The 26,039-nt window shown below is 43.9% G+C and overlaps 1 protein-coding gene across 4 annotated transcripts in view; it reads left to right on the top strand.

The window, feature by feature from the left end:
- Positions 1-26,039, top strand: part of AKAP9 (A-kinase anchoring protein 9) — a 269,468-nt gene that overhangs the window by 61,325 nt on the left and 182,104 nt on the right. For 2 of the 4 annotated variants that reach the window (XM_069729425.1, XM_069729424.1), the window contains exons 4-7: positions 870-923; positions 1,378-1,548; positions 7,586-7,741; positions 8,943-9,140. In XM_069729425.1, coding sequence (XP_069585526.1) covers positions 870-923; positions 1,378-1,548; positions 7,586-7,741; positions 8,943-9,140 — 579 coding nt within the window. The remainder of the gene's footprint in view (positions 1-869; positions 924-1,377; positions 1,549-7,585; positions 7,742-8,942; positions 9,141-26,039) is intronic. The other 2 variants (XM_069729428.1, XM_069729427.1) reach the window with 1 other exon arrangement.

The following is a 26,039-nucleotide window of genomic DNA, read 5'->3' as shown; positions in this document are numbered from 1 at the left end:
ATCCACCATTCACAATAGATGATGTCACAGCTCCCCTCCTCCTCCTGTACAATGACTGATAGCACCTCTATATACAGTAGATAACACGGGATCCACCTTTCACAATAGGTGATGTCACAGCTCACCTCCCCCTCCTGTACAATGACTGATAACACCTCTATATACAGTAGATAACACGGGATCCACCTTTCACAATAGGTGATGTCACAGCTCCCCTCCTCCTCCTGTACAATGACTGATAGCACCTCTATATACAGTAGATAACACAGGATCCATCATTCACAATAGATGATGTCACAGCTCACCTCCCCCTCCTGTACAATGACTGATAATACCTCTATATACAGTAGATAACACGGGATCCACCTTTCACAATAGGTGATCTCACAGCTCACCTCCCCCTCCTGTACAATGACTGATAATACCTCTATATACAGTAGATAACACGGGATCCACCTTTCACAATAGGTGATGTCACAGCTCCCCTCCTCCTCCTGTACAATGACTGATAGCACCTCTATATACAGTAGATAACACAGGATCCATCATTCACAATAGATGATGTCACAGCTCCCCTCCTCCTCCTGTACAATGACTGATAATACCTCTATATACAGTAGATAACACGGGATCCACCTTTCACAATAGATGATGTCACAGCTCACCTCCTCCTCCTGTACAATGACTGATAATACCTCTATATACAGTAGATAACACAGGATCCACCTTTCACAATAGGTGATGTCACAGCTCACCTCCTCCTCCTGTCAGTCCCATGGGGTGCTCCCTGTCTCCCTGGAATGCTGGTTATGTCTCTTGTGCGCCCTTTTGTCGGTCTCACAGACTCCCGGATATTATTTTCGTCACAGGTAGTCGATGACGGCTTTCCGTTGCCAGCCAGCGACACGGCGCACATCCTATGGGTACGGTATATCCTCCACACTGTTTGGTCGTGTCATTAACACAGCACATAACTAACATGTGTCCAGCGTCAAAGAGGTTAATAAAGAGGGTGAACTTCAAGTCTGCTTACTAACTCTAACTCTATTAACTCCTTTTGGTTTTTTTTGTTTATAACTCTTCTGTGTGTATCCTTATAACTGTTGCATAGCAATAGGAAAAGAAATCAGCAAAATGATAATAATAATGATAAAATCCTGCGATACTCACTGGTTTTCACACGCAGAGGATTTGGTTGAAACGTGTCGGTGCTCTCATGTCGGCAACAAAGGCTGTTGCTGTGGTAATAAGCTGCCTCCGTGCCTCCTGATCTATTAATACGGGCAGCCTCCTGGCGGTGCGGCGGCCGTGTGTGCGCAGCGTCGGGGTGTGAGTGTGGCTTTTACCGTCTTCGTTAACCCATGTGGATCTATTCAGGAGGAAGAATTTGGGGTCCGGGAGACGTTCTCCGAACGCGGCACCCGCAGTTCACTGGCGCGGCTGGAAGTGATGGAGGACGAACTGGCGGGAAAGCAGCAAGAGATCGATGAACTCAATAGAGAGCTGGAAGAGATGAGGGCAGCGTATGGCACCGAGGGGCTGCAACAGGTATTTGGGAGTTTTTTTTGTTTTGTTTTTTTTTTACCTGGAAAAAGATCCTTTTATTTATTTAATTTTTTTTTTGCATTACTTTCTAACTTTTTTGCACTATTGTTGGTGCAGGTTTACTATTATTTTTTTTTTAATGTATTTATCTTTTACGAATAGACCTTATTGGTAAATGAGTTCAATAAAGTCACGTCCGTGCAAGGGTTGTCCTCCCGCTGGATCCTTTTGGGGTCTGTTATTCACCTTCTGGAATATCCTCTCATTCAGAGTTTGCAGTCCGGTATCGTTCCCATGACCCTTGTGCAAAGTGAACAGCACCGTGGCTCAGTGGCTATCCCTTTTGCTTTGCAGCGCTGGGGTTCTGGGTTCAAATCCCACCAAGGAAGGACACCATCTGCAAGGAGTCTGTGTTTGCGTGGGTTTTCTCGGGTTCTTCATTTTTTTTTCCCCCCCCACACTCCAAACACATACTGATAGGGAATCTTGTGTATCGCCATAGTATAACAGAATTTCTTCCGCTACACAGTAAGTATCCATGTGCAGTCCCTGATCTTCCCTTTGCTGCCGATTCATATATTAGAAGTTATTGCTTTCTGAATGTTCCTTCTATTCTGGCGAGAGCAATTGCAGAATATTAAACCTTCCACAAGTCTTTATTACACGGCGCTGGTTCACGTTCTTTGTGTTATTTATGGAGGTAATTTTAATACTAAAGTCATTTGAAGTGAACCTCACACTTTTTAATAATATCCTATCTTGTGTTTGTTCCTTTTTTTTTTAAAGGAAAACTCTACTTTTGCAGAACTCTACAGTTTTGTTGTGAATTTCCTCTCTTTTACTCCCTTGAAGCCCAAAACATTTTTTATATAGTTTTAATTTTTATTTTTCCTGTCTTTGCACGCTTGATTTTTGAATTCAATGTTATCTTGCACTATATGTATGTATGTGTGCATGTATGTGTGTGTGTGTATATATATATATATATATATCTCTGAATGTATGTATGTATGTATGTCTGGGGTCTGGGATTGGCATCTGCAACGTCGCAGCTACGGCCACAAAATTTTGCACAGTCACACGTCTGGACCCCGAGAGCGTCATAGCCTATGTTGTGAGGTGACATTTTAACCCCGCGCTTTCCAATTCACCAAACAATTTTGCCCCTATCTACATAATGGGGAAAAAGTGAAAGGAAAAGTGTTGGAGGCAAATTGACAGCTGCCAGATGTGAACAAGGGGGACTTAAAGAATGAGAGTGATGGCGCCAAAGAGTATATACTGTACAGTTGCTAAGGTGGGGCCCCGACATGGGATACTCACCACACACGGGGATATGAACACACACACAAAATGCGCCACACACTACCACGTGCTTGAACTCATATACCACCCTCAGCACACATTTCACCACACATACACCAACCTCGCCACATAAAAGTCGAAACACAAAAGTCGCCGCTCAAAACTCGCCACGCGCAAAACTCGCCACATGCAAAACTTGGCTCACGCAAAACTCGCCACACGTGCAAAACTCACCTCATGGAAAACTCGCCACACGCAAAACTTGCACACGCGGAAAAATTGCCACATGCACAAAAGTTGCAACACATGCAAAAGTTGCCTCACACAAAACTTGCAAATACTCAAAACGCACCACACATAAAACTCGCCATGCGCAAAACTTGCTGCACACAACTTGCTACACTAATCTGTCACATGCAACTCGACACACAAAAAGTTGCTACACGCATGTCGCCACACAAAACTCATCTCACAAAAGTCGCTACATGCATGTCGCCACACGCAACTCAACACACACCACTTGACAAATGAAACTCGCCCTAAAACATACACAAGTCTGGTATTATCCTTCAAAAATAAAAATCTGATTAATAAGCAGACAAAGTACAAGAGCAACAAATGTACCATATAGGAAATACAGCAGCTGTCAGTCACATGACCTGTCTATTATGTGTATGTGTGAGCTAATATATACTGCCAGGGGGAGGGCTTCCTGTTGGCTGGGGATTTATCAGGCTGCCAATTTAGCTTACAAATACTGAGGTAAAAATACTGAGCAAATAACGTGTGAACGCGGTCTAATGCAGGAGGAGATGACACACAGGTATATACTATATACTGGGGAGATGACACACAGGTATATACTATATACAGGAGGAGATGACACACAGATATATACTATATACAGGAGAGATGACACACAGATATATACTATATACAGGAGGAGATGACACACAGATATATACTATATACAGGAGAGATGACACACAGGTATATACTATATACAGGAGGAGATGACATACAGGTATATGCTATATATAGAAGATAACATACAGGTATATACTATATACAGGGGAGATGACACACAGATATATACTATATAGAGGAGGAGATGACATACAGGTACATACTATATACAGGGGAGATGACACACAGATATATACTATATACAGCGGAGATTACACACAGATATATACTGTACTATATACAGAAGAGATGACACACAGGTATATACTATATACAGGAGGAGATGACACACAGGTATATACTATATACAGGGGAGATTACACACAGATATATACTGTACTATTTACAGAAGAGATGACACACAGGTATATACTATATACAGGAGGAGATGACACACAGATATATACTATATAAAAGAGGAGATGACACATAGGTATATAGAGGAGAAGATGACATACAGCAGGTATATACTATATACAGGGGAGATGACATACAGGTATAAACTATATACAGGAGATGACATACAGGTATATACAGAAGAGATGACATGCAGGTATGTACTATATACAGGAGGAGATGACACGTAGGTATATACAGTATACAGGAGGAGATGACATACAGCAGGTATATACTATTTACAGGGGAGATGACATACAGGTATATACTATATACAGGAGATGACATACAGGTGTATATTATATATAAGGGAGATGACAAACATGTATATACTGAGGAAAATGAGAGGTGTGAAGTTAAAATGAGGTGTGAGGTGAAAATGAAAAGGTGTGAGTGCAAAATGAGAGGAGTGAGGGAAAATAGTGGAGTGATCGGAAAATGACAGATGTGAGGTCGAAATGACAAGTGTTAGGGGGGAATGAGAGGAGTGAGGGGGAAATGAGAGGCGTGATGGGAAAATAAGAGAAGTGAGGTGCTATAACTAACCACAGACATTTACTATGCCCAGGCAACGCCGGGCTCTTCAGCTAGAGTGTGTGTGTGTGTATGTGTATATATATATATATATATATATATATATATATATATATATATATATATATATATATATATATATATATATATATATATATATATATATATATATATATATATATTTAGATGGTGGCCCGATTCTAACGCATCGGGTATTCTAGAATATGCATGTCCACGTAGTATATTGCCCAGCACAGAGCCACGTAGTATAGAGACTTAAAATAAACCAAAAACATATACTCACTTTCCGAAGTCCCGTTGGAAGTCCTTCTATACTCACCATCCGCTGCCTTTCCCGCTCCTCGCCACGCTCCTGGGACCGCTCCATTGCAAGCGGCAGCTTCCGGTCCCAGGGCTGGTGTGAGCAGGACCTATGATGACATCGCAGTCACATGATCGTGACATCACGGCTGGTCCTTGTCGCACACCAGCCCTGGGACCGGAAGCTGCCGCTTGCAATGGAGCGGTCCCGGGAGCGTGGCGAGCAGCGGGAAAGGCGGCGGAGGGTGAGTATAGCAGGTTTTTTGTTTTTCTATTATTTTTAACATGACCTATTTTTACTATTGATGCTGCATAGGCAGCATCAATAGTAAATAGTTGGGGACACACAGGGTTAATAGCAGCGGTAATGGAGTGTGTTACACCGCGGGTCGTTACCGCTGCCATTAACCCTGAGTGAGCGGTGAGTGGAGGGGATTACGGAGCGGGCGCCGGGCAGTGAGTGCAGGAGAGTAGGGGAGGGACTAATAGGACTGTGGCCTTCGCTGATTGGTCGCGGTAGCCATGACAGGCAGCTGCCGAGACCAATCAGCGAACGAATAACCGTGACAGAAGGACAGACAGACAGATGGAAGTGACCCTTAGACGATTATATATATAGATATATATATGTATGTGCGTGTGTATACATATCTGCAATTTTTGTACAAAGTGTAATCCATACACTGTTATAAGCTCCGGGTTATTGTGTCACCAAAAGGGAAGTTCCAGGTGCAATGAATATTACTGATTTTCTCTAATCTGGGGGCATTCATTATAATGGGTTGTTCCTGTGGCCTCCGCAGGTAGCTGCCACTTCTACAGTATGTATCACTAGGGTCAGAGCATTATACCACCGATGTCCATCCTGAGACCGCCCCTTTTATAGGAGCGTTATTCCTGTGCTCTCTGTTGCCCCCTGCTGATTATGAACTGGATATAGGGAAGGGACGTGACCAACAGCGGCGTAGCTATAGGGGCAGTAGCGGTCACCGCTGGCAGCTAAAACAATGCATTAAATGGCGCCTATGTAGTTTGTTAGTTGAGGCTAGATAGGTGTTCTGAGTTCTCTATTAATTTAGGGGTCTGATCTGGGGTCCGAACTTATTTAGGGGTCTTGGGACTAATTTAAAAGGATTAATCGGGTAAAACAAAACCTACAGATGGGACTAGATTTTAAGAAAATGCTTAACTCAATAACTCTCCTAACGGCAATCTCCTGGATCCAGTGCAGACAGTTCAGCGGTCTGCGCTGACACAGGATGTCGCCGTTCCACGGACCGCTGCAGCCTGTGATAGGCTGCAGCACTGGGGAGAAATTGACTAGCCGGTTATTCGATGATGCACTACTCGTATCACCTGACTGCTGCAGCTGATCATGAGCTGCAGGGGTCCAACAGCTGTTGGAAGGGTGACATTGTGTTGTTGCAGACCATGGAGCTGCCTACGCTGGATCCATGTTGGTATTACTGAGTATTATTTTTATTACGGTATATTTTTTTTTAAATTATTTTTTATTCTGTCTGGTGGACCAAATTGTATTTTGTCCAGGAAACCCCTTTAATTTTGGAGTCCTGTTAAGAAGTCTGAATTTTTTAGCATCATGTTGGAAGTCTGAATTTCAGAGGACTGGTTAAGAGTCTGAATTTTAGAGGACTGGTTAAGAGTCTGAATTTTAGAGATCCAGTCCAGAATCTGAATATTAAATCTGATCTGGGGTCTGAATTTAGGAATCTGGATTTGAAATTTATTTAGGGATCTTGGGTCTGAGCTGGTCGAGGGTCTCAATTTAGCACTTTGGGGTCAGAATTTTTTTATTTTTTTTTTATTTTTTTTTTATAGAGGACCTGTATCTGAGTTCACCACTTTTTATTACTCTATTAAAATCCGTATTGCTATTAATTTATTTTGCATTTTGTTCTGTATTAATTTGCTTTCACGAGAGAAGATGCACATCAGAAAGACAGTGTGTCGACTGACGCCTCAAAGGGCAGCCAGCTACATGGTGAGCCACCGCAGTTGTGATCCGTACAGTGACCGCTGTTCTCTGTGTGTAGCTAGTTGGGTACGGTGTAAGTCGTCGTTCATTTAGAATTTTGTTTTTTTTTGTGTTTTTTTTTTTTATTTTTGTATTAGAATTTTTCATAGTTTCTTCCTCTTACAAAGTGATGACGTATCAATAGGATATGCCAACACTATATTGGTGGAAGTTCGACTTATGGGACCACAAACTGATCCTGAAAATACGGGGGGAAGTCCACCATAAGATAGTTAGCTAGTGACTCTTGATAAGTGAATGTTGGATAATGAGCAACACCCAGGATCGGCTTCTTATCTTCCTTGTATCTACAGTTCGGCATCCCTTCTTCAGGAATTTTTAATGGCGTCGTCATACCAATCAGACTGTACCGTTTGGTTGCGATCTAGCTGAATTCTATTAGCTTGCGTGTTTTATTTTTAAGTAATGAAGATTTTTTTTTTTTAGTTTTATTATATTTTGTTATTTTTTTTCCTTTTTTAGCTTCAAGAATTTGAAACGGCGATCAAGCAGAGGGACGGGATAATCACCCAGCTGACCGCCAATCTGCAGCAAGCCCGGAAGGAGAAGGACGACATCATGAGAGAATTTCTAGAACTGACGGAGCAAAGTCAGAAGCTGAAGATCCAGTTCCAGCATGTGAGATCCGCTATATATCACTAGTAATAAAGGGTCGGGATGTGATACATATTCATATTAAAGGGATTGTCCGGTCACCACATATTGATGGCTTCTTTTTCAAAGAATCATAGAATGTTACAGTTGGAAGGGACCTCCGGGGTCATCGTGACCAACCCACTAAACCATCTCAGACAGATGTCTGTCCAGCCTCTGTTTGAAGACTTCCATTGAATGTCTTGGTACTGAATTCATTTTAAAGTCTGGTCTGGGATGTGCTTGTGGCTCCTGATTTTAGAGGGTATGATCGTTGGGGGGCTCCTCACTGATCAGTAGTTATTTGCTATTCTTTTGGATACAAGCTGCTCTGCAGTACCCAGCAGCGACGTCTACAAATTGAATGGAGCTGGAAGTGTTTACATCCAATCCAAATATAAGCTGATCAGTCAGACCCCCGACCAATCTCGTATTGATGACCTTTACTGTGGATAGGCCATCAATAAGCTGTGACCAGACAAGCCCTTTAAGAAACACAAACACATCATAGGATGTGCCATAAATGTTTGATTAATGGGGATCCTACCACTGGGACCCGCATCTATCCCTAAAAGAGGGTAGTCTGTTCCCGCAGGTGCCTTCACTTTCATCTGTCCCCTGCTAAGCAAGAAGAAGCAGTTATGACTTCAGGGTCAGACTACACAGGTTGTTTGTAGTCTGTTACCATAGAGATGCATAGGCCAGCATAGAAACTGTAGGCACGGTTGGAGATAGAGAGATAGATATATTTTTTTCATTGCTCCATTGCATAAAACAAATAAGCAACTAAGCATACTGCTTTAATTTTTAAGAAATGAATAAAAAATTATATATATACATATATATTTTATTCAGTGTGATTGATTATTGGCTATTCTTCATACATTGCTGCCGATATTAGGCAGCAGGAAGTTCGTGTGGTTTTTATATCAACGTTACTATTTTTTCATTGCAAAAAAATTAAGCAACTAAGCATACGGATTTAATTAAAAAAAAAAAATTATATATACCGCATATATATATGTGTATCTGTATATATATATATATATATATATATATATATATATATATATATATATATATATATATATATATATATATATATATATATATATATATTAAATAAAAAAGATAAATAATAAATACCACATTATTAATATGAAAACCTTTTACCTTTTATTGACAGCTGCAGGCCGGCGAGACGTTGAGGAACACCAGCCACTCGAGCACAGCTGCAGATCTCCTTCACTCGAAACAACAAATCCTGACGTATCAGCAGCAGCTGGAGGAGCGGGACCACCAGCTCCAGTGCTGCCAGAAGGAGAGTGAGGAGCTGCGGACACAGATTACGTCTCTGCAGGATCAGATTCATGCTGTACAACAGGTGTGTATGAGAAAAAACACCGGGCCTTCCAGTATGTAAGACTTGGTTCACACTGATCCTTTTCTTTAAAGTTGTACTCCCTCTAAGAACAATTGCAGTTTTTTCCTGTCCTCTTTATCAATTTGCTTCACACACATTGGTATCAAACGTACCTAATTTCATGTGTGTAAAAAGATATACGTTGATTTTGGCCACAAGAAAATCTCTATGTTCTGCTGCTGCTACGTCGCAGTGTAATACAGGTGAAAGGGGTCTCATTGTGACCCTTAGGGAATTGCTACCGACACATGTGTATTGCAATTTTTTTTTACTGTGACTGACTTTTTGCGACTTATATGTCGCAGCACATGTCATAGCCAAAGTCGCCATGTAACCCCTACCTTAGGCTGGCTTCGATAATGTATATGGTTCAACAAATTCCCACTGTGGCATTTAGGAGACTCTGAGATTATCGTTGCCAATGAGAAATCAAGCATGTTAGCAAATCTTAAATACTGTATTTTTTTGGACTGTAAGACACACTTTTTAGCAAGAAAAAAAATCTTGCTAAAAAGTGAGTTCATCTTATTGTCCGTAGACTGCTTTCTATGATGATGGATAACTTTGACAAAGCGTCCAACCCAATCACTGAGTGAATTGCTCTATCGTCGCTTGCCCGACACTGATCAGTCCGATCGGTGCAGTGCAGGAGAGAAAGCGATCAGGACCTACACGAATGATGCAGATCCTGACCAGTTAAAGAACCTTTTAGGACATGTGAATCCATCACATGGTTGGTAGGAACGTTAAAATGCTGTAAATATAGTATGCGTATACACAGCACACACCGACACAAGGAGCTCCTGCTCTCCTGTCTCTAAGCGCACACAGATATGAGGAATTCCTGTTCTGTCTTTATGTAGCACATGTTCAGAAGCAGCACGGAGTACATTATACAGCAGTACTGAGCAGGTCAGCTGTGAATCCAGCACTTACAAGAATGCAGCAGTATAGAGAAGCTTACCATCAGTATTGCGCAGAGTAGATGTGTATGCAGCTCAGTGGTGTGATTAACACTTACTAGAAAGCAGCAGTATAGTGTGTGTTGTATCTGCTCCTCTATAGACTTCTAAGGGCAGCTGTAAACTTTTTTTCATAATGAATGTTGAGTTCAAGAGGAGAAATGGCTCATAAGCGGAGAAAGAAGCAGAATTAACTGATTAGAGATATTGCAAAGTTATTGATGTTCACTTGAACTATTGAATTATGCAGAGTTTGCTAAAACAGCATTGCGGTAGCGTGTGGCATTTGCATTTTCTCATCATATGAAAATGATTTAAAATTATTAGCGGTATCAAAAATCGCCACATGCCAGCGTGCAGCTATGGTCACTGAATCATTGAGAGCTGTTGAAATACTGTAGGCAGATTGCTCTTTCTGACTTCAGGGCTGGGCAAGGTTGTAGATGGAGTAGGTCCCTGAGGGCGAGCTCACGGTGGCTTCCTATGCTGGTCACACCTTAATAAAAAAAAAAAAAAATTCCAGCAGACCCTGCAAGGAGGTCTGGGGGGGCAGTGAAAATGTTGAAATGGATGGAAAAAGTGCTGAATGTAAGGCAAACAGGATGGGGAAGACCCCTGGAAGCATCTCTGACTCCCGGACCGCGTCTGAGAACAGTGATGTCTCCATTTTACGGACTGACAATAAAACATTCAAAATCAACAAGAAATTGGAGTTTACAGGAAAAAAGTTAAGACACATTCTTTCCTGTATAATGACTTGTATATAAGGCACCTGTAAACCTGTAAAGCGCTGCGGAATATGTTAGCGCTATATAAAAATAAAGATTATTATTATTATAAGGCAAAATTTAAAACGGATTTAAAGAAAAAAATTAATTTACCGTATATACTCGAGTATAAGCGGAGATTTTCAGCCCATTTTTTTTAGGCTGAAAGTGCCCTCTCGGCTTATACTCGAGTCATTGTCCCTGGGGGGTCGGCGGGGGAAGGGGGAGCAGGGGCTATGACATACTCACCTGCTCCTGGCGAGGTCCCTGCATCTCCGATGGTCTCCGGGCGCGGCAGCTCTTCCAGCTTTGAGCGGTCACATGGTACCGCTCATTACAGTAATAAATATGGACGCGGCTCCACTCTCATAGGGGTGGAGCCGCATATTCATTACTGTAATGAGCTGCTGCCAGGGACCGCGCCGGGAGCAGGTGAGTGTAATGGGGAGGGGGAGCACAGAGATATTCACCTCTCCTCGTACCACCGCCGGGCGCCGTCTTCCGCGACATCTGCCTGTGACGCTCAGGTCAGAGGGCGCGATGACGTGGCTAGTGCGCGCCCTCTGCCTGAGCGTCGGTGCAGAGGACGCGGAAGACACAGCGGTGACAAGCGGTGGAACGAGGAAAGGTGACTATAGCAAGTTCCGGGGGCCTGAGCGACGAGAGGTGAGTGTCATTTTTTTTTTTTTTTTTTTAATCGCAGCAACAGCATATGGGGCATAATAGTCTATGGAGCATCCTATGGGGCCATAATCAGCATTTGTGCAGCATTATATGGGGCAAATATATCTATGGAGCATCTTATGGGGCCATAATCAGCATTTGTGCAGCATTATATGAGGCAAATATATCTATGGAGCATCTTATGGGGCCATAATCAGCATTTGTGCAGCATTACATGGGGCAAATGTCTGTATGGAGCATCTTATGGGGCCATAATCCGCATAGTGCCGCATTATATGGGGCATAATAGTCTATGGAGCATCTTATGGGGCCATAATAAATTTTTGTGGAGCATTATACCGGGTAAATGTGTCTATGGAGCATCTTATGGGCCATAATCAACATTTGTGCAGCGTTATATGGGGCAAATGTCTGTATGGAGCATCTTATGGGGTCATAATCAACATTTGTGCAGCATTATATGGGGCATATTTTAATATGGAGCATCTTATGGGGCCCATCATAAACTTTATGGAGCATTATATGGGGCGTATTTTGTATGGGGCCCATCATGAACTGTATGGAGCATTATATGGGGCTCCTGATTCAATATGGATATTCAAAAACACTTAACCTACTGATGTCTCAATTAATTTTACTTTTATTGGTATCTATTTTTATTTTTGACATTTACCGGTAGCTGCTGCATTTTCCATCCTAGGCTTATACTCGAGTCATTAAGTTTTCCCAGTTTTTTTGTGGCAAAATTAGGGGTCTCGGCTTATACTCGAGTATATAAGGTAAGTAAACCAAAATTGAAATTTTTATTAAAACACTGGAAATGTCTGTGTAATTTATAAAGGAAGCAAGAACTGCCAAAAATATTATGGAAGAGGGGCTCAGATAAACCCTACATTAGACCTAAATGAGGGCCTCATACACATTCTGTTCAAATTGTTATGTATTAGTTTTTATGAGTCTAGGAGTACCATGTACTAAGTGCAAAGCCTGCCAAAAATTACAAGCAGTGTCATCCATACACTCTTGAAGGAAACCACTTGCGGGCCTCAATAAAATATTTTGAAAGTGTAGTTTTGGTACTACTACACTCATAAAGGCTTATCACAAAGTGCAAAGCTAGGAAAAAATTATAACTAAGGTCATCCAAAGACCCTTGAGAGCAACAACTGGAGGGGCTCATTCAAATATTGAAGATTAAAAATGCTTTATGTGCTGCCATAATTTGGTGGTGTGGAGAAATTGAGGGTAATACAGGCTTTGTTCTTAGTCATCAGAGTGAGCCTGTCAGCACTTTCTGTTGACAGGCGAAAAAGCCTGTTTATGTTGATACCTCCCACTTCCCGCAGCTGCACTAAAAACCCGCTCAGAGAAGATGCTAGCGGCAAGGCAGCTCAACACCTCCAAGGCATAGAGGGACAGCTCATGCCAGGTGTCCAGCTTTGAAACCCAATAGCTGAAGGTCACAGAGGAATTAGCAAGTACCCTGTTTTTTTCGGCCAGTTATTGCTTGACCATCTTTAATAAAATCTTTTCCCTTGTTAAAAATACCCAGTCATCAGGGCCTGGACAGATGGTGTCATTAAATTAACCCAGGCCTTTGATAGTATACCCCTGCCTCTGCTCTACCTGTCGTGTGTATCCCTTTACTCCCTTACTTTGTTGGGCAAGGAAACTTTCCCCCTGCCACTAGTGTTGTGTGATGAGCTTTTTTTCAACGCATCGTCCACAAATGCTTTCTGGTATAGCACCATTTTAGTAGACCTCTTCGTCTCAGGAAGGAGAGATGCAAAGCTTTCCTTGTAGTGTGGCTCTAGAAGGGTGAACAAACAGTACTCTTCTTTTTTTTTTTTTTTTTTTTTTCGCCAACATGAACGTAATGTGAGTGTTACGGGAAAGGCAGCGGTACATAAAGTCTGCTATATGTGCCAGGCTCTCTGCAGCAAACGCTTCTGTCTCCGCCATGATGACTACTCTCTATCTCCTCTATTCCTCCATTTCTTCCTCCTCTATACCACTCCTCAGCCCTTCTACATAGGAGATGGGACAAAGCTTGTGTGGCTACTAGCGCAAAAGAGACTATCAGCCAGCTCCTGTTCCTCCACCTTCTCATTGATACCCACTCCACGCTGAGCAGATGAGATGAGGCTGGGAAGTATTTCCCTGTCTTGTGTCTTCCTCCATCTCTATCTGGTCCGCAAGCAAAGCTTTATGTTTAATTTTCAGTAGCGACTTTTTTAGTAGGCACAGAAGTGGGATTGTTGTGCTGATTATGGTGTCATCACTGCTCACCATCTTTGTAGAGTGCTCAAAGTCTTGAATTGCACAAATGTCAGACATCCATGCCCACTCTTCAGTCGTTATGTGCGGAGGCTAACCAGAATACCGACGTGTGCTTTGGAGCTGGTATTCCACAACTGGCCTCTGCTTCTCACAAAGCCTTGCCAGCATGTGCAGTGTGGAGTTCCAGCACGTGGTCACGTCGCACAGCAGTTGGTGACCTGGCACTAGCTTGCGCTGCCTCAAAAACTCTGCTGCGGTTTGTCTCGTAAGCAAATCAGCTTCAGCAGAGCCTGTTGCCGCTTCTCTGAGGCAGTGCTGCAGAACTTCCAGTTTCTGGCTGATGTGGACGACGTGTTCTGAAATAGCACATTAAAGATGGAGGAGGAGCAGGAGGGGTTGAAGGAAGACATGATAGAAGTGGGGCCAGCAATCCTCAACGTCGCTAGCACATGTGCCTTGCCAAGGTGGGACTCAGCCTTGACCTCCACAATGTTCACCCGGTTTGCCATCTGGGAAATGTAGCGTCCATGGCCACAAGAACTTGTCTATGTGTCGGTCGTTAAGTAGACAATCCCAGTAGCCGCGTTGGTAAGGACATGGGTGAGGTTCCTGGAAACATCTTAGTACAAGGCAGGGACGCCACAAATAAATAGTGGCGGCTTTGGACCGAGTACCGAGGGACCATATTTCTACCTCTGTAGCAGGCCAGTTCTGGTTTTTATTTCAAACCAACGAAATTTCACACAAACCGTGTTCTACAGTATATATGACAATAGTCAATTTTTGGAACAAAAAAATGTTGTGAACTGTACCAGACCAAGCGGTTTTTTAAATTTTTAACCAACTGTAATTTTACACAAAGTACGTTAAAGTGTATGGATGACTAATTGAATCCAGAAAAAAAACTTCAATAGAAATATTTTGAAAGTGTAGCTGATGTATTCCTACACTCATAAATGCTTTGTAGAAAGTGCAAAGCCGGAAGAAAATTATAAGTATGGTAATACAGTAATCCTCTTCAGGTATTCGCTTCTTCTTCTCCTTCCTCTGGATGCTGGGCGGGGCTGCCTCCACCTGCTTCCAGGAGCCTGATGTTATGGCTGGCAATCAGGCAACACAGCGTGCAGTAATCAGCGCACATACAGAGATCTGGCAATAACCAAAAACAATAGGACGAGCTCTGAGACGTGGAATCTCTGTAGACTGCAGTACCTGATCTATCCTCACACAACTATAAGCAGCAGTGGATTGCGCCTATCACTACCTATGCAACTCGGCACTGCCTGAGGAGCTGACTAGCCTGAAGATAGAAATACAAGCCTGACTTACCTCAGAGAAATACCCCAAAGGAATAGGCAGCCCCCCACATATAATGACTGTTAGCAAGATGAAAAGACAAACGTAGGAATGAAATAGATTCAGCAAAGTGAGGCCCGATATTCTAGACAGAGCGAGGATAGCAAAGAGAACTATGCAGTCTACAAAAAACCCTAAAACGAAAACCACGCAAAGGGGCAAAAAGACCCACCGTGCCGAACTAACAGCACGGCGGTGCACCCCTTTGCTTCTCAGAGCTTCCAGCAAAAGTTAATAGCAAGCTGGACAGAAAAAACAGAAAACAAACTAGAAGCACTTATCTAGCAGAGCAGCAGGCCCAAGGAAAGATGCAGTAGCTCAGATCCAACACTGGAACATTGACAAGGAGCAAGGAAGACAGACTCAGGTGGAGCTAAATAGCAAGGCAGCCAACGAGCTCACCAAAACACCTGAGGGAGGAAGCCCAGAGACTGCAATACCACTTGTGACCACAGAAGTGAACTCAGCCACAGAATTCACAACAGTACCCCCCCCTTGAGGAGGGGTCACCGAACCCTCACCAGAACCCCCAGGCCGACCAGGATGAGCCACATGAAAGGCACGAACAAGATCTGGGGCATGGACATCAGAGGCAAAAACCCAGGAATTATCTTCCTGAGCATAACCCTTCCATTTGACCAGATACTGGAGTTTCCGTCTAGAGACACGAGAATCCAAAATCTTCTCCACAATATACTCCAATTCCCCCTCCACCAAAACAGGGGCAGGAGGCTCCACAGATGGAACCATAGGTGCCACGTATCTCCTCAACAACGACCTATGGAATACATTATGTATGGAAAAGGAGTCTGGGAGGGTCAGACGAAAAGACACCGGATTGAGAATCTCAGAAATCCTATACGGACCAATAAAACGAGGTTTAAATTTAGGAGAGGAAACCTTCATAGGAATATGACGAGAAGATAACCAAACCAGATCCCCAACACGAAGTCGGGGTCCCACACGGCGTCTGCGATTAGCGAAAAGCTGAGCCTTCTCCTGGGACAAGGTCAAATTGTCCACTACCTGAGTCCAGATCTGCTGCAACCTGTCCACCACAGAATCCACACCAGGACAGTCCGAAGACTCAACCTGTCCTGAAGAGAAACGAGGATGGAACCCAGAATTGCAGAAAAATGGAGAGACCAAGGTAGCCGAGCTGGCCCGATTATTAAGGGCGAACTCAGCCAACGGCAAAAATGACACCCAATCATCCTGGTCAGCGGAAACAAAACATCTCAGATATGTTTCCAAGGTCTGATTGGTTCGTTCGGTCTGGCCATTAGTCTGAGGATGGAAGGCCGAGGAGAAAGATAGGTCAATGCCCATCCTACCACAAAAGGCTCGCCAGAACCTCGAGACAAACTGGGAACCTCTGTCAGAAACAATATTCTCAGGAATGCCATGTAAACGAACCACATGCTGGAAGAACAAAGGCACCAAATCAGAGGAGGAAGGCAATTTAACCAAGGGCACCAGATGGACCATTTTAGAAAAGCGATCACAGACCACCCAAATGACCGACATTTTTTGAGAAACGGGAAGGTCAGAAATGAAATCCATCGAAATATGTGTCCAAGGCCTCTTTGGGACCGGCAAGGGCAAAAGCAACCCACTGGCACGTGAACAGCAGGGCTTAGCCCTAGCACAAATTCCACAGGACTGCACAAAAGCACGCACATCCCGTGACAGAGATGGCCACCAGAAGGATCTAGCAACCAACTCCCTGGTACCAAAGGTTCCTGGATGACCGGCCAGCACCAAACAATGAAGTTCAGAGATAACTTTACTAGTCCACCTATCAGGGACGAACAGTTTCTCGGCCGGACAACGATCAGGTTTATTAGCCTGAAATTTCTGCAACACTCTCCGCAAATCAGGGGAGATGGCAGACACAATGACTCCTTCCTTGAGGATACTCGCCGGCTCAGATAACCCCGGAGAGTCGGGCACAAAACTCCTAGACAGAGCATCCGCCTTCACATTTTTAGAGCCCGGAAGGTATGAAATCACAAAATCAAAATGAGCAAAAAATAACGACCAACGGGCCTGTCTAGGATTCAAGCGCTTGGCAGACTCAAGATAAGTAAGGTTCTTATGATCAGTCAAAACCACCACGCGATGCTTAGCACCCTCAAGCCAATGACGCCACTCCTCGAATGCCCACTTCATGGCCAGCAACTCTCGGTTGCCCACATCATAATTACGCTCAGCAGCAGAAAATTTCCTGGAAAAGAAAGCACATGGTTTGAACACTGAGCAACCAGAACCTCTCTGTGACAAAACCGCCCCTGCACCAATCTCAGAAGCATCAACCTCGACCTGGAACGGAAGAGAAACATCAGGTTGACACAACACAGGGGCACAGCAAAAACGACGCTTCAACTCCTGAAAAGCTTCCACGGCAGCAGAAGACCAATTAACCAAATCAGCACCCTTCTTGGTCAAATCGGTCAATGGTCTGGCAATGCTAGAAAAATTACAGATGAAGCGACGATAAAAATCAGCAAAGCCCAGGAATTTCTGCAGACTCTTTAGAGATGTCGGCTGAGTCCAATCCTGGATGGCCTGAACCTTAACCGGATCCATCTCGATAGTAGAAGGGGAAAAGATGAACCCCAAAAATGAAACTTTCTGCACACCGAAGAGACACTTTGATCCCTTCACGAACAAGGAATTAGCACGCAGGACCTGAAAAACCATTCTGACCTGCTTCACATGAGACTCCCAATCATCTGAGAAGATCAAAATGTCATCCAAGTAAACAATCAAGAATTTATCCAGATACTCACGGAAAATGTCATGCATAAAAGACTGAAAAACAGATGGAGCATTGGCAAGTCCGAACGGCATCACCAGATACTCAAAATGACCCTCGGGCGTATTAAATGCCGTTTTCCATTCATCTCCCTGCCTGATTCTCACCAGATTATACGCACCACGAAGATCAATCTTAGTAAACCAACTAGCCCCCTTAATCCGAGCAAACAAGTCAGAAATCAATGGCAAGGGATACTGAAACTTAACAGTGATCTTATTAAGAAGGCGGTAATCAATACACGGTCTTAGCGAACCATCCTTCTTGGCTACAAAAAAGATCCCTGCTCCCAATGGTGACGACGATGGGCGAATATGTCCCTTCTCCAGGGACTCCTTCACATAACTGCGCATAGCGGTGTGTTCAGGTACGGACAAATTAAATAAACGACCCTTAGGGAATTTACTACCAGGAATCAAATCGATAGCACAATCACAATTCCTATGCGGAGGTAGGGCATCAGACTTGGACTCTTCAAATACATCCTGAAAGTCCGACAAGAACTCTGGGATGTCAGAAGGAATGGATGACGAAATAGACAAAAATGGAACATCACCATGTACTCCCTGACAACCCCAGCTGGTTACCGACATAGAGTTCCAATCCAATACTGGATTATGGGTTTGTAGCCATGGCAACCCCAACACGACCACATCATGCAAATTATGCAGTACCAGAAAGCGAATAACTTCCTGATGTGCAGGAGCCATGCACATGGTCAGCTGGGCCCAGTACTGAGGCTTATTCTTGGCCAAAGGTGTAGCATCAATTCCTCTCAACGGAATAGGACACCGCAAAGGCTCCAAGAAAAATCCACAACGTTTAGCATAATCCAAATCCATCAGATTCAGGGCAGCGCCTGAATCCACAAATGCCATGACAGAATACGATGACAAAGAGCACATTAAGGTAATGGACAAAAGGAATTTGGACTGTACAGTACCAATAACGGCAGAGCTATCGAACCGCCTAGTGCGTTTAGGACAATTAGAAATAGCATGAGTAGAATCACCACAATAGAAACACAGTCTGTTCAGACGTCTGTGTTCTTGCCGTTCTACTTTAGTCATAGTCCTGTCGCACTGCATAGGCTCAGGTTTACTCTCAGACAATACCGCCAGATGGTGCACAGATTTACGCTCGCGCAAGCGACGACCGATCTGAATGGCCAAGGACATAGACTCATTCAAACCAGCAGGCATAGGAAATCCCACCATTACATCCTTAAGAGCTTCAGAGAGACCCTTTCTGAACAAAGCCGCTAGTGCAGATTCATTCCACAGAGTGAGTACTGACCACTTCCTAAATTTCTGACAATATACTTCTACATCATCCTGACCCTGGCATAAAGCCAGCAGATTTTTCTCAGCCTGATCCACTGAATTAGGCTCATCGTAAAGCAATCCCAGCGCCTGGAAAAATGCATCAACATTACGCAATGCAGAATCTCCTGGTGCAAGAGAAAACGCCCAGTCCTGTGGGTCGCCGCGCAAAAAAGAAATAATAATCAAAACCTGTTGAATAGGATTACCAGAAGAATGAGGTTTCAAGGCCAAAAATAGCTTACAATTATTTCTGAACCTCAGGAACTTAGTTCTGTCACCAAAAAACAAATCAGGAATCGGAATTCTTGGTTCTAGCATCGATTTCTGATCAATAGTATCTTGAATCTTTTGTACATTTACAACGAGATTATCCATTGAGGAGCACAGAGCCTGAATATCCATGTCCACAGCTGTGTCCTGAAGCACTCTAATGTCTAGGGGAAAAAAAAGACTGAAGACAGAGCTAAGAAAAAAAAATGATGTCAGGATTTCTTTTTTCCCTCTATTGGGAATCATTGGTTGGCTCCTTGTACTGTTATGGCTGGCAATCAGGCAACACAGCGTGCAGTAATCAGCGCACATACAGAGATCTGGCAATAACCAAAAACAATAGGACGAGCTCTGAGACGTGGAATCTCTGTAGACTGCAGTACCTGATCTATCCTCACACAACTATAAGCAGCAGTGGATTGCGCCTATCACTACCTATGCAACTCGGCACTGCCTGAGGAGCTGACTAGCCTGAAGATAGAAATACAAGCCTGACTTACCTCAGAGAAATACCCCAAAGGAATAGGCAGCCCCCCACATATAATGACTGTTAGCAAGATGAAAAGACAAACGTAGGAATGAAATAGATTCAGCAAAGTGAGGCCCGATATTCTAGACAGAGCGAGGATAGCAAAGAGAACTATGCAGTCTACAAAAAACCCTAAAACGAAAACCACGCAAAGGGGCAAAAAGACCCACCGTGCCGAACTAACAGCACGGCGGTGCACCCTTTGCTTCTCAGAGCTTCCAGCAAAAGATAATAGCAAGCTGGACAGAAAAAACAGAAAACAAACTAGAAGCACTTATCTAGCAGAGCAGCAGGCCCAAGGAAAGATGCAGTAGCTCAGATCCAACACTGGAACATTGACAAGGAGCAAGGAAGACAGACTCAGGTGGAGCTAAATAGCAAGGCAGCCAACGAGCTCACCAAAACACCTGAGGGAGGAAGCCCAGAGACTGCAATACCACTTGTGACCACAGGAGTGAATTCAGCCACAGAATTCACAACAGCCTGATTCCCAGGTGCCTGGGTTGTAAGTGACCCATCTTCAGGTAGTGCCGAAACCCCTAACATGTAGAAAGGAGTGACAGCATTCCCCTCCACACACCCTCCCCCATTGCCTGCACCATTGCCTGCTCCAGCTTAGTAGGTGGGGAATTCTAAAGTTAGTTCAAGCTCTCAAGGGTGGTAGCCTCTTCTCAAGCCGCCTAGAGGAGCCTTTCCTAGGACCGTTCATTTCTCAAGAAGGGTTCATCCTGCTTTCTTCCTTCTCGGATCACAGCCACTGCATACCAGCGGTGCTGCCCTCCATTTTGAGGAACGTGACCTTGGTTTCATCCGTCAGCTCTTGCAGCCTATGAGGCGAGCATTTTGTCTCTACTGCCCGCTGGTTGGATGAGATGCGATGACTGGTCCCAAACTCTTCTATTAACCCCCATATCCACTGCTGGTTGTACGTAACGACCCCCCCTTGGGATGCCAAATGTCAGTACCTTGCAGCTAGCTGACTATATTACTTTTCTAATTGGAGCTATTTGCTAATATTATTATTACATTTACTACTTATTAGGATAGGATCTTGGAATCTACCCCTTTAATGAAACCCAATTGGAAAAATGCATCTTTAGCCCCAAATACAGTACATGCATTAAAAAGGTTATTCTCAAAATAACAAGCGAGCAATGGGGTCCGTCCACTGGGACCCCCAGCGATCCTGAGATCGGGAATCTGGAACCCAAAAATGGGTCTTTTTAGCCTAGTCTTGATTTGATTTGAGGTGCCCATGCGAGACCTCTGCTTCATTCATTGTCTGTAGAAGTGCCAGAGAAGGCCAAACACGTGGCTGCTTTATTTCCAGTAGTCCCATTGAGCATGCACACCAGCCCCATTCTCCAGACTTCTGGGTATCCCAGCAGTATGATCAACAGCAAGCGGCACGTTATCCCCTTTTCTGTGGATACAGATATAGCGAATAACTTTTTAGAACAAAAACCCTTTGAAGATTAAAAAAGCAAACAAAAAACCCCCAAATATGTCCATTTAAAAAAAAACGCATGTAATACTTCAATTCTCCTGCGGGGGCACTGCTGGGATAGCAAACGCTTGTTACTAATTGTTGGGGATTCTAGCAGTGGGTGGGACACTCGGCTTATTCCAGATGGGACCCTTGTAACAAAAGATTAGCCAAAGTGGACATTTTTTTAAGCCCTTTCTTTTTTTTTTTTTTTATAAAGATAAAGCAGATTTTTACTATTTAGGGTATGTGCACACGTACAGGTTTTTTCGCGTTTTTTCCGCACTAAAAACGCTATAAAAACTCATTAAAACGCATACATTATACATTCTATCATTTAGAATGCATTCTGCATGTTTTGTGCACATGGATGCGTTTTTTTCCGCGAAAAAACGCATCGCGGTAAAAAAATGAGCATGTTCATTATTTTTGCGGATTTTCTGCGTTTTTCCCGCAATTCTATGCATTTGGGAAAAAACGCACCAAAAACGCGTCAAAATCGCGGTAAAAACGCATGCGGATTTCTGGCAGAAATGTCCGGTTTTTGTCAGGAAAATTTCTGCAAGAAATCCTGACGTGTGCACATACCCTTAATCTGAGAGCAGCTTTATATAGAGGCAGAGAGCCTGATTACAGGGATGTGTCACTTGCTCAGCAGCTTGCTGTAGTTTCAATACAATCAGTGTTTTATCAGCATTAGATTATCACTGCAGGACTCGGTGTCACCTGCCAGGCAGTCCAGAGATTCTGGAACCCCGCCCCCACCACTGATTGGCAGCTTGCTGACAATGTACACTGAAAGCTGCCAGTTAGGGGTGTGGGCGGGGTTATACACAGCTCAGAATTTTGACCACTGCTACATGTATAGCAGAAAACTGAAATTGTGTCAAAACTACGCCAAGCAGCCCAGTAAGTGATACTTCGCTGGGATCTGGGTCTGACCCTTCATAATGCTGTTATCAGATTCCTACCAAAAGATGAGTACCAAGTACCCACAGACCACTATATCACAATACTATAAAATCAATAAAGTTTATTGAAAACAAATTTAAAAATAGTACATAACACCATGTGAGTTTTATCAAAGAGAATTAGTCAAAATTCCATGAGCCGCGGAAATACCGCATCCAACCATGTCATGTCAGGCATTGAGACACACTATAATCAATATTACTCTCATTTAAATACAGTGGGGCAAAAAAGTATTTAGTCAGTCAGCAATAGTGCAAGTTCCACCACTTAAAAAGATGAGAGGCGTCTGTAATTTACATCATAGGTAGACCTCAACTATGGGAGACAAACTGAGAAAAAAAATCCAGAAAATCACATTGTCTGGTTTTTTTAACATTTTATTTGCATATTATGGTGGAAAATAAGTATTTGGTCAGAAACAAAATTTCATCTCAATACTTTGTAATATATCCTTTGTTGGCAATGACAGAGGTCAAACGTTTTCTGTAAATCTTCACAAGGTTGCCACACACTGTTGTTGGTATGTTGGCCCATTCCTCCATGCAGATCTCCTCTAGAGCAGTGATGTTTTTGGCTTTTCGCTTGGCAACACGGACTTTCAACTCCCTCCAAAGGTTTTCTATAGGGTTGAGATCTGGAGACTGGCTAGGCCACTCCAGGACCTTGAAATGCTTCTTACGAAGCCACTCCTTCGTTGCCCTGGCGGTGTGCTTTGGATCATTGTCATGTTGAAAGACCCAGCCACATTTCATCTTCAATGCCCTTGCTGATGGAAGGAGGTTTGCACTCAAAATCTCATGATACATGGCCCCATTCATTCTTTCATGTATTTGGATCAGTCGTCCTGGCCCTTTTGCAGAGAAACAGCCCCAAAGCATGATGTTTCCACCACCATGCTTTACAGTAGGTATGGTGTTTGATGGATGCAACTCAGTATTCTTTTTCCTCCAAACACGACAAGTTGTGTTTCTACCAAACAGTTCCAGTTTGGTTTCATCAGACCATAGGACATTCTCCCAAAACTCCTCTGGATCATCCAAATGCTCTCTAGCAAACTTCAGACGGGCCCGGACATGTACTGGCTTAAGCAGTGGGACACGTCTGGCACTGCAGGATCTGAGTCCATGGTGGCGTAGTGTGTTACTTATGGTAGGCCTTGTTACATTGGTCCCAGCTCTCTGCAGTTCATTCACTAGGTCCCCCCGCGTGGTTCTGGGATTTTTGCTCACCGTTCTTGTGATCATTCTGACCCCACGGGGTGGGATTTTGCGTGGAGCCCCAGATCGAGGGAGATTATCAGTGGTCTTATATGTCTTCCATTTTCTAATTATTGCTCCCACTGTTGATTTCTTCACTCCAAGCTGGTTGGCTATTGCAGATTCAGTCTTCCTAGCCTGGTGCAGGGCTACAATTTTGTTTCTGGTGTCCTTTGACAGCTCTTTGGTCTTCACCATAGTGGAGTTTGGTGTTAGACTGTTTGAGGGTGTGCACAGGTGTCTTTTTATACTGATAACAAGTTTAAACAGGTGCCATTACTACAGGTAATGAGTGGAGGAAAGAGGAGACTCTTAAAGAAGAAGTTACAGGTCTGTGAGAGCCAGAAATCTTGATTGTTTTTTTCTGACCAAATACTTATTTTCCACCATAATATGCAAAAAAAATGATAAAAAAAACAGACAATGTGATTTTCTGGATTTTTGTTTCTCAGTTTGTCTCCCATAGTTGAGGTCTACCTATGATGTAAATTACAGACGCCTCTCATCTTTTTAAGTGGTGGAACTTGCACTATTGCTGACTGACTAAATACTTTTTTGCCCCACTGTATAAGATTCCCAGAGACATCCTTTAAGGTAATTTCTACATCTATTGTTCCCGGATGATGAGAATTCAATATATGGTATGAAAAATCGGATATTATGAGTGGATCAATGCTTACCCATAGTTTGTGCACCGCTGCCCAGGAACGCCCCGACGCGCGTTTCGCCCGTGCTTTTTGAAGGGGAGTGTGTTCCTACTCCCGCCTTACCTCATTAAATACCCCTTGAAAAATCAGGCCAGCCAGTAAGGTGTTCGCATGCCAAGACGCTGCCGCCAAATTCCTAACTGCATCGACTCCGGTACTCATTTCCAGCGCGCGCTGGAGGAAATCCCTCTCAGACGTCATATGACACGCACCGGAAGTTGATTGAGACCTTCGGCGACGCAGAGGAAAGAGGCGAGCGACTGCGCATGCGTATACCGGCGCCATATTCAAGAAGACCTAAGGAGGATGCCATATTTGTGTGCCCTATACCAAAGGGAGTGCGCCTGCGCATACCGGCGCCATTTTAAAGAAGTCCATGGCCTAACGCCATATCCCAATACCCCCGAATGCGAAAGAAGAAAAAATGTCTATCTATCTATACTGCACCGAGCGGAGCGACCCAGGATATGAAGGCCCCCTGTAAGTATCCACACAAAGAAAGCCCTTTCCTCCCTTTCTACCCCGGGACACAGTCTATGTAAGGGAATAGACGGTACATGATTCGGAGGAAGATGTCCATAGTTATACATGTGGTAAGAGTAAGGGTCCTAGAACAGAGACTTTGGGGGACTCCCACAGAGAGAGGGTGGGATGAGGAGGTAGTGTGGGAGTGGGAGACACTGAATGTGTGGTTGGAGGGGTATGAGAAGATCCAGGATAGGGCGAGGTCTTTGATGCCAAAGGAGGAGAGGATCTGTAGTCAGAGGCAGTGGTCAACTGTGTTGAAAGCAGAGGGCAGGTCTAGAACAAGGAGTACAGAGTATTGTCCGTTAGCTTTGGCGGTAAGTAGGTCATTAGTAATTTTGGTCAGAGCAGTCTCAGTTGAGTGATGGGGGCAGAAACCAGATTGTAGATTGTCAAAGATCAAGTTAGATGAGAGGTGTGAGGAAAGTTCAGCATGGACGTGCTGCTCCAGGAGTTGGGAAGCGAATGGGAGCAGTGATATTGGGCGATAGCTGGACATAGCAGTTGAATCAAGCGTTGGCTTTTTAAGGATAGGCGTGATTGTGGCATGTTTGAAAGCAGAAAGGAAGGTGCCAGAAGTTTAGTGATAGGTTGAAGAGGTGGGTTAGGGAATGGGATAGAAGTGGCGGCGAGGTTGGGGAGGAGGTGGGATGGGATGGGGTCGAGCGCACAGGTGGTGAGATGCGATTTGGAGAGGAGACAATTACACTCCCCTTCAGTGATGTTGGATATGGAGTAGTGATGAGCGAGTATACTCGTTGCTCGGGTGGTCTCCTAGTATTTGTTAGTGTTCGGAGATTTAGTTTTCATTGCCGCAGCTGAATGATTTACAGCTGCTAGCCAGGCTGAGTACATGCGGGGGTTGCCTGGTTGCTAGGGAATCCCCACATGTAATCAAGCTATCTAGTATTCGCAAATCATTC

The sequence above is a fragment of the Ranitomeya imitator genome, chromosome 6, assembly GCF_032444005.1.
Source record: "Ranitomeya imitator isolate aRanImi1 chromosome 6, aRanImi1.pri, whole genome shotgun sequence".
Lineage (NCBI taxonomy): Eukaryota > Metazoa > Chordata > Amphibia > Anura > Dendrobatidae > Ranitomeya > Ranitomeya imitator.
The sequence above is the reverse complement of the archived record's forward strand: the minus strand, read 5'-3'. Positions and strand labels throughout refer to the sequence as shown.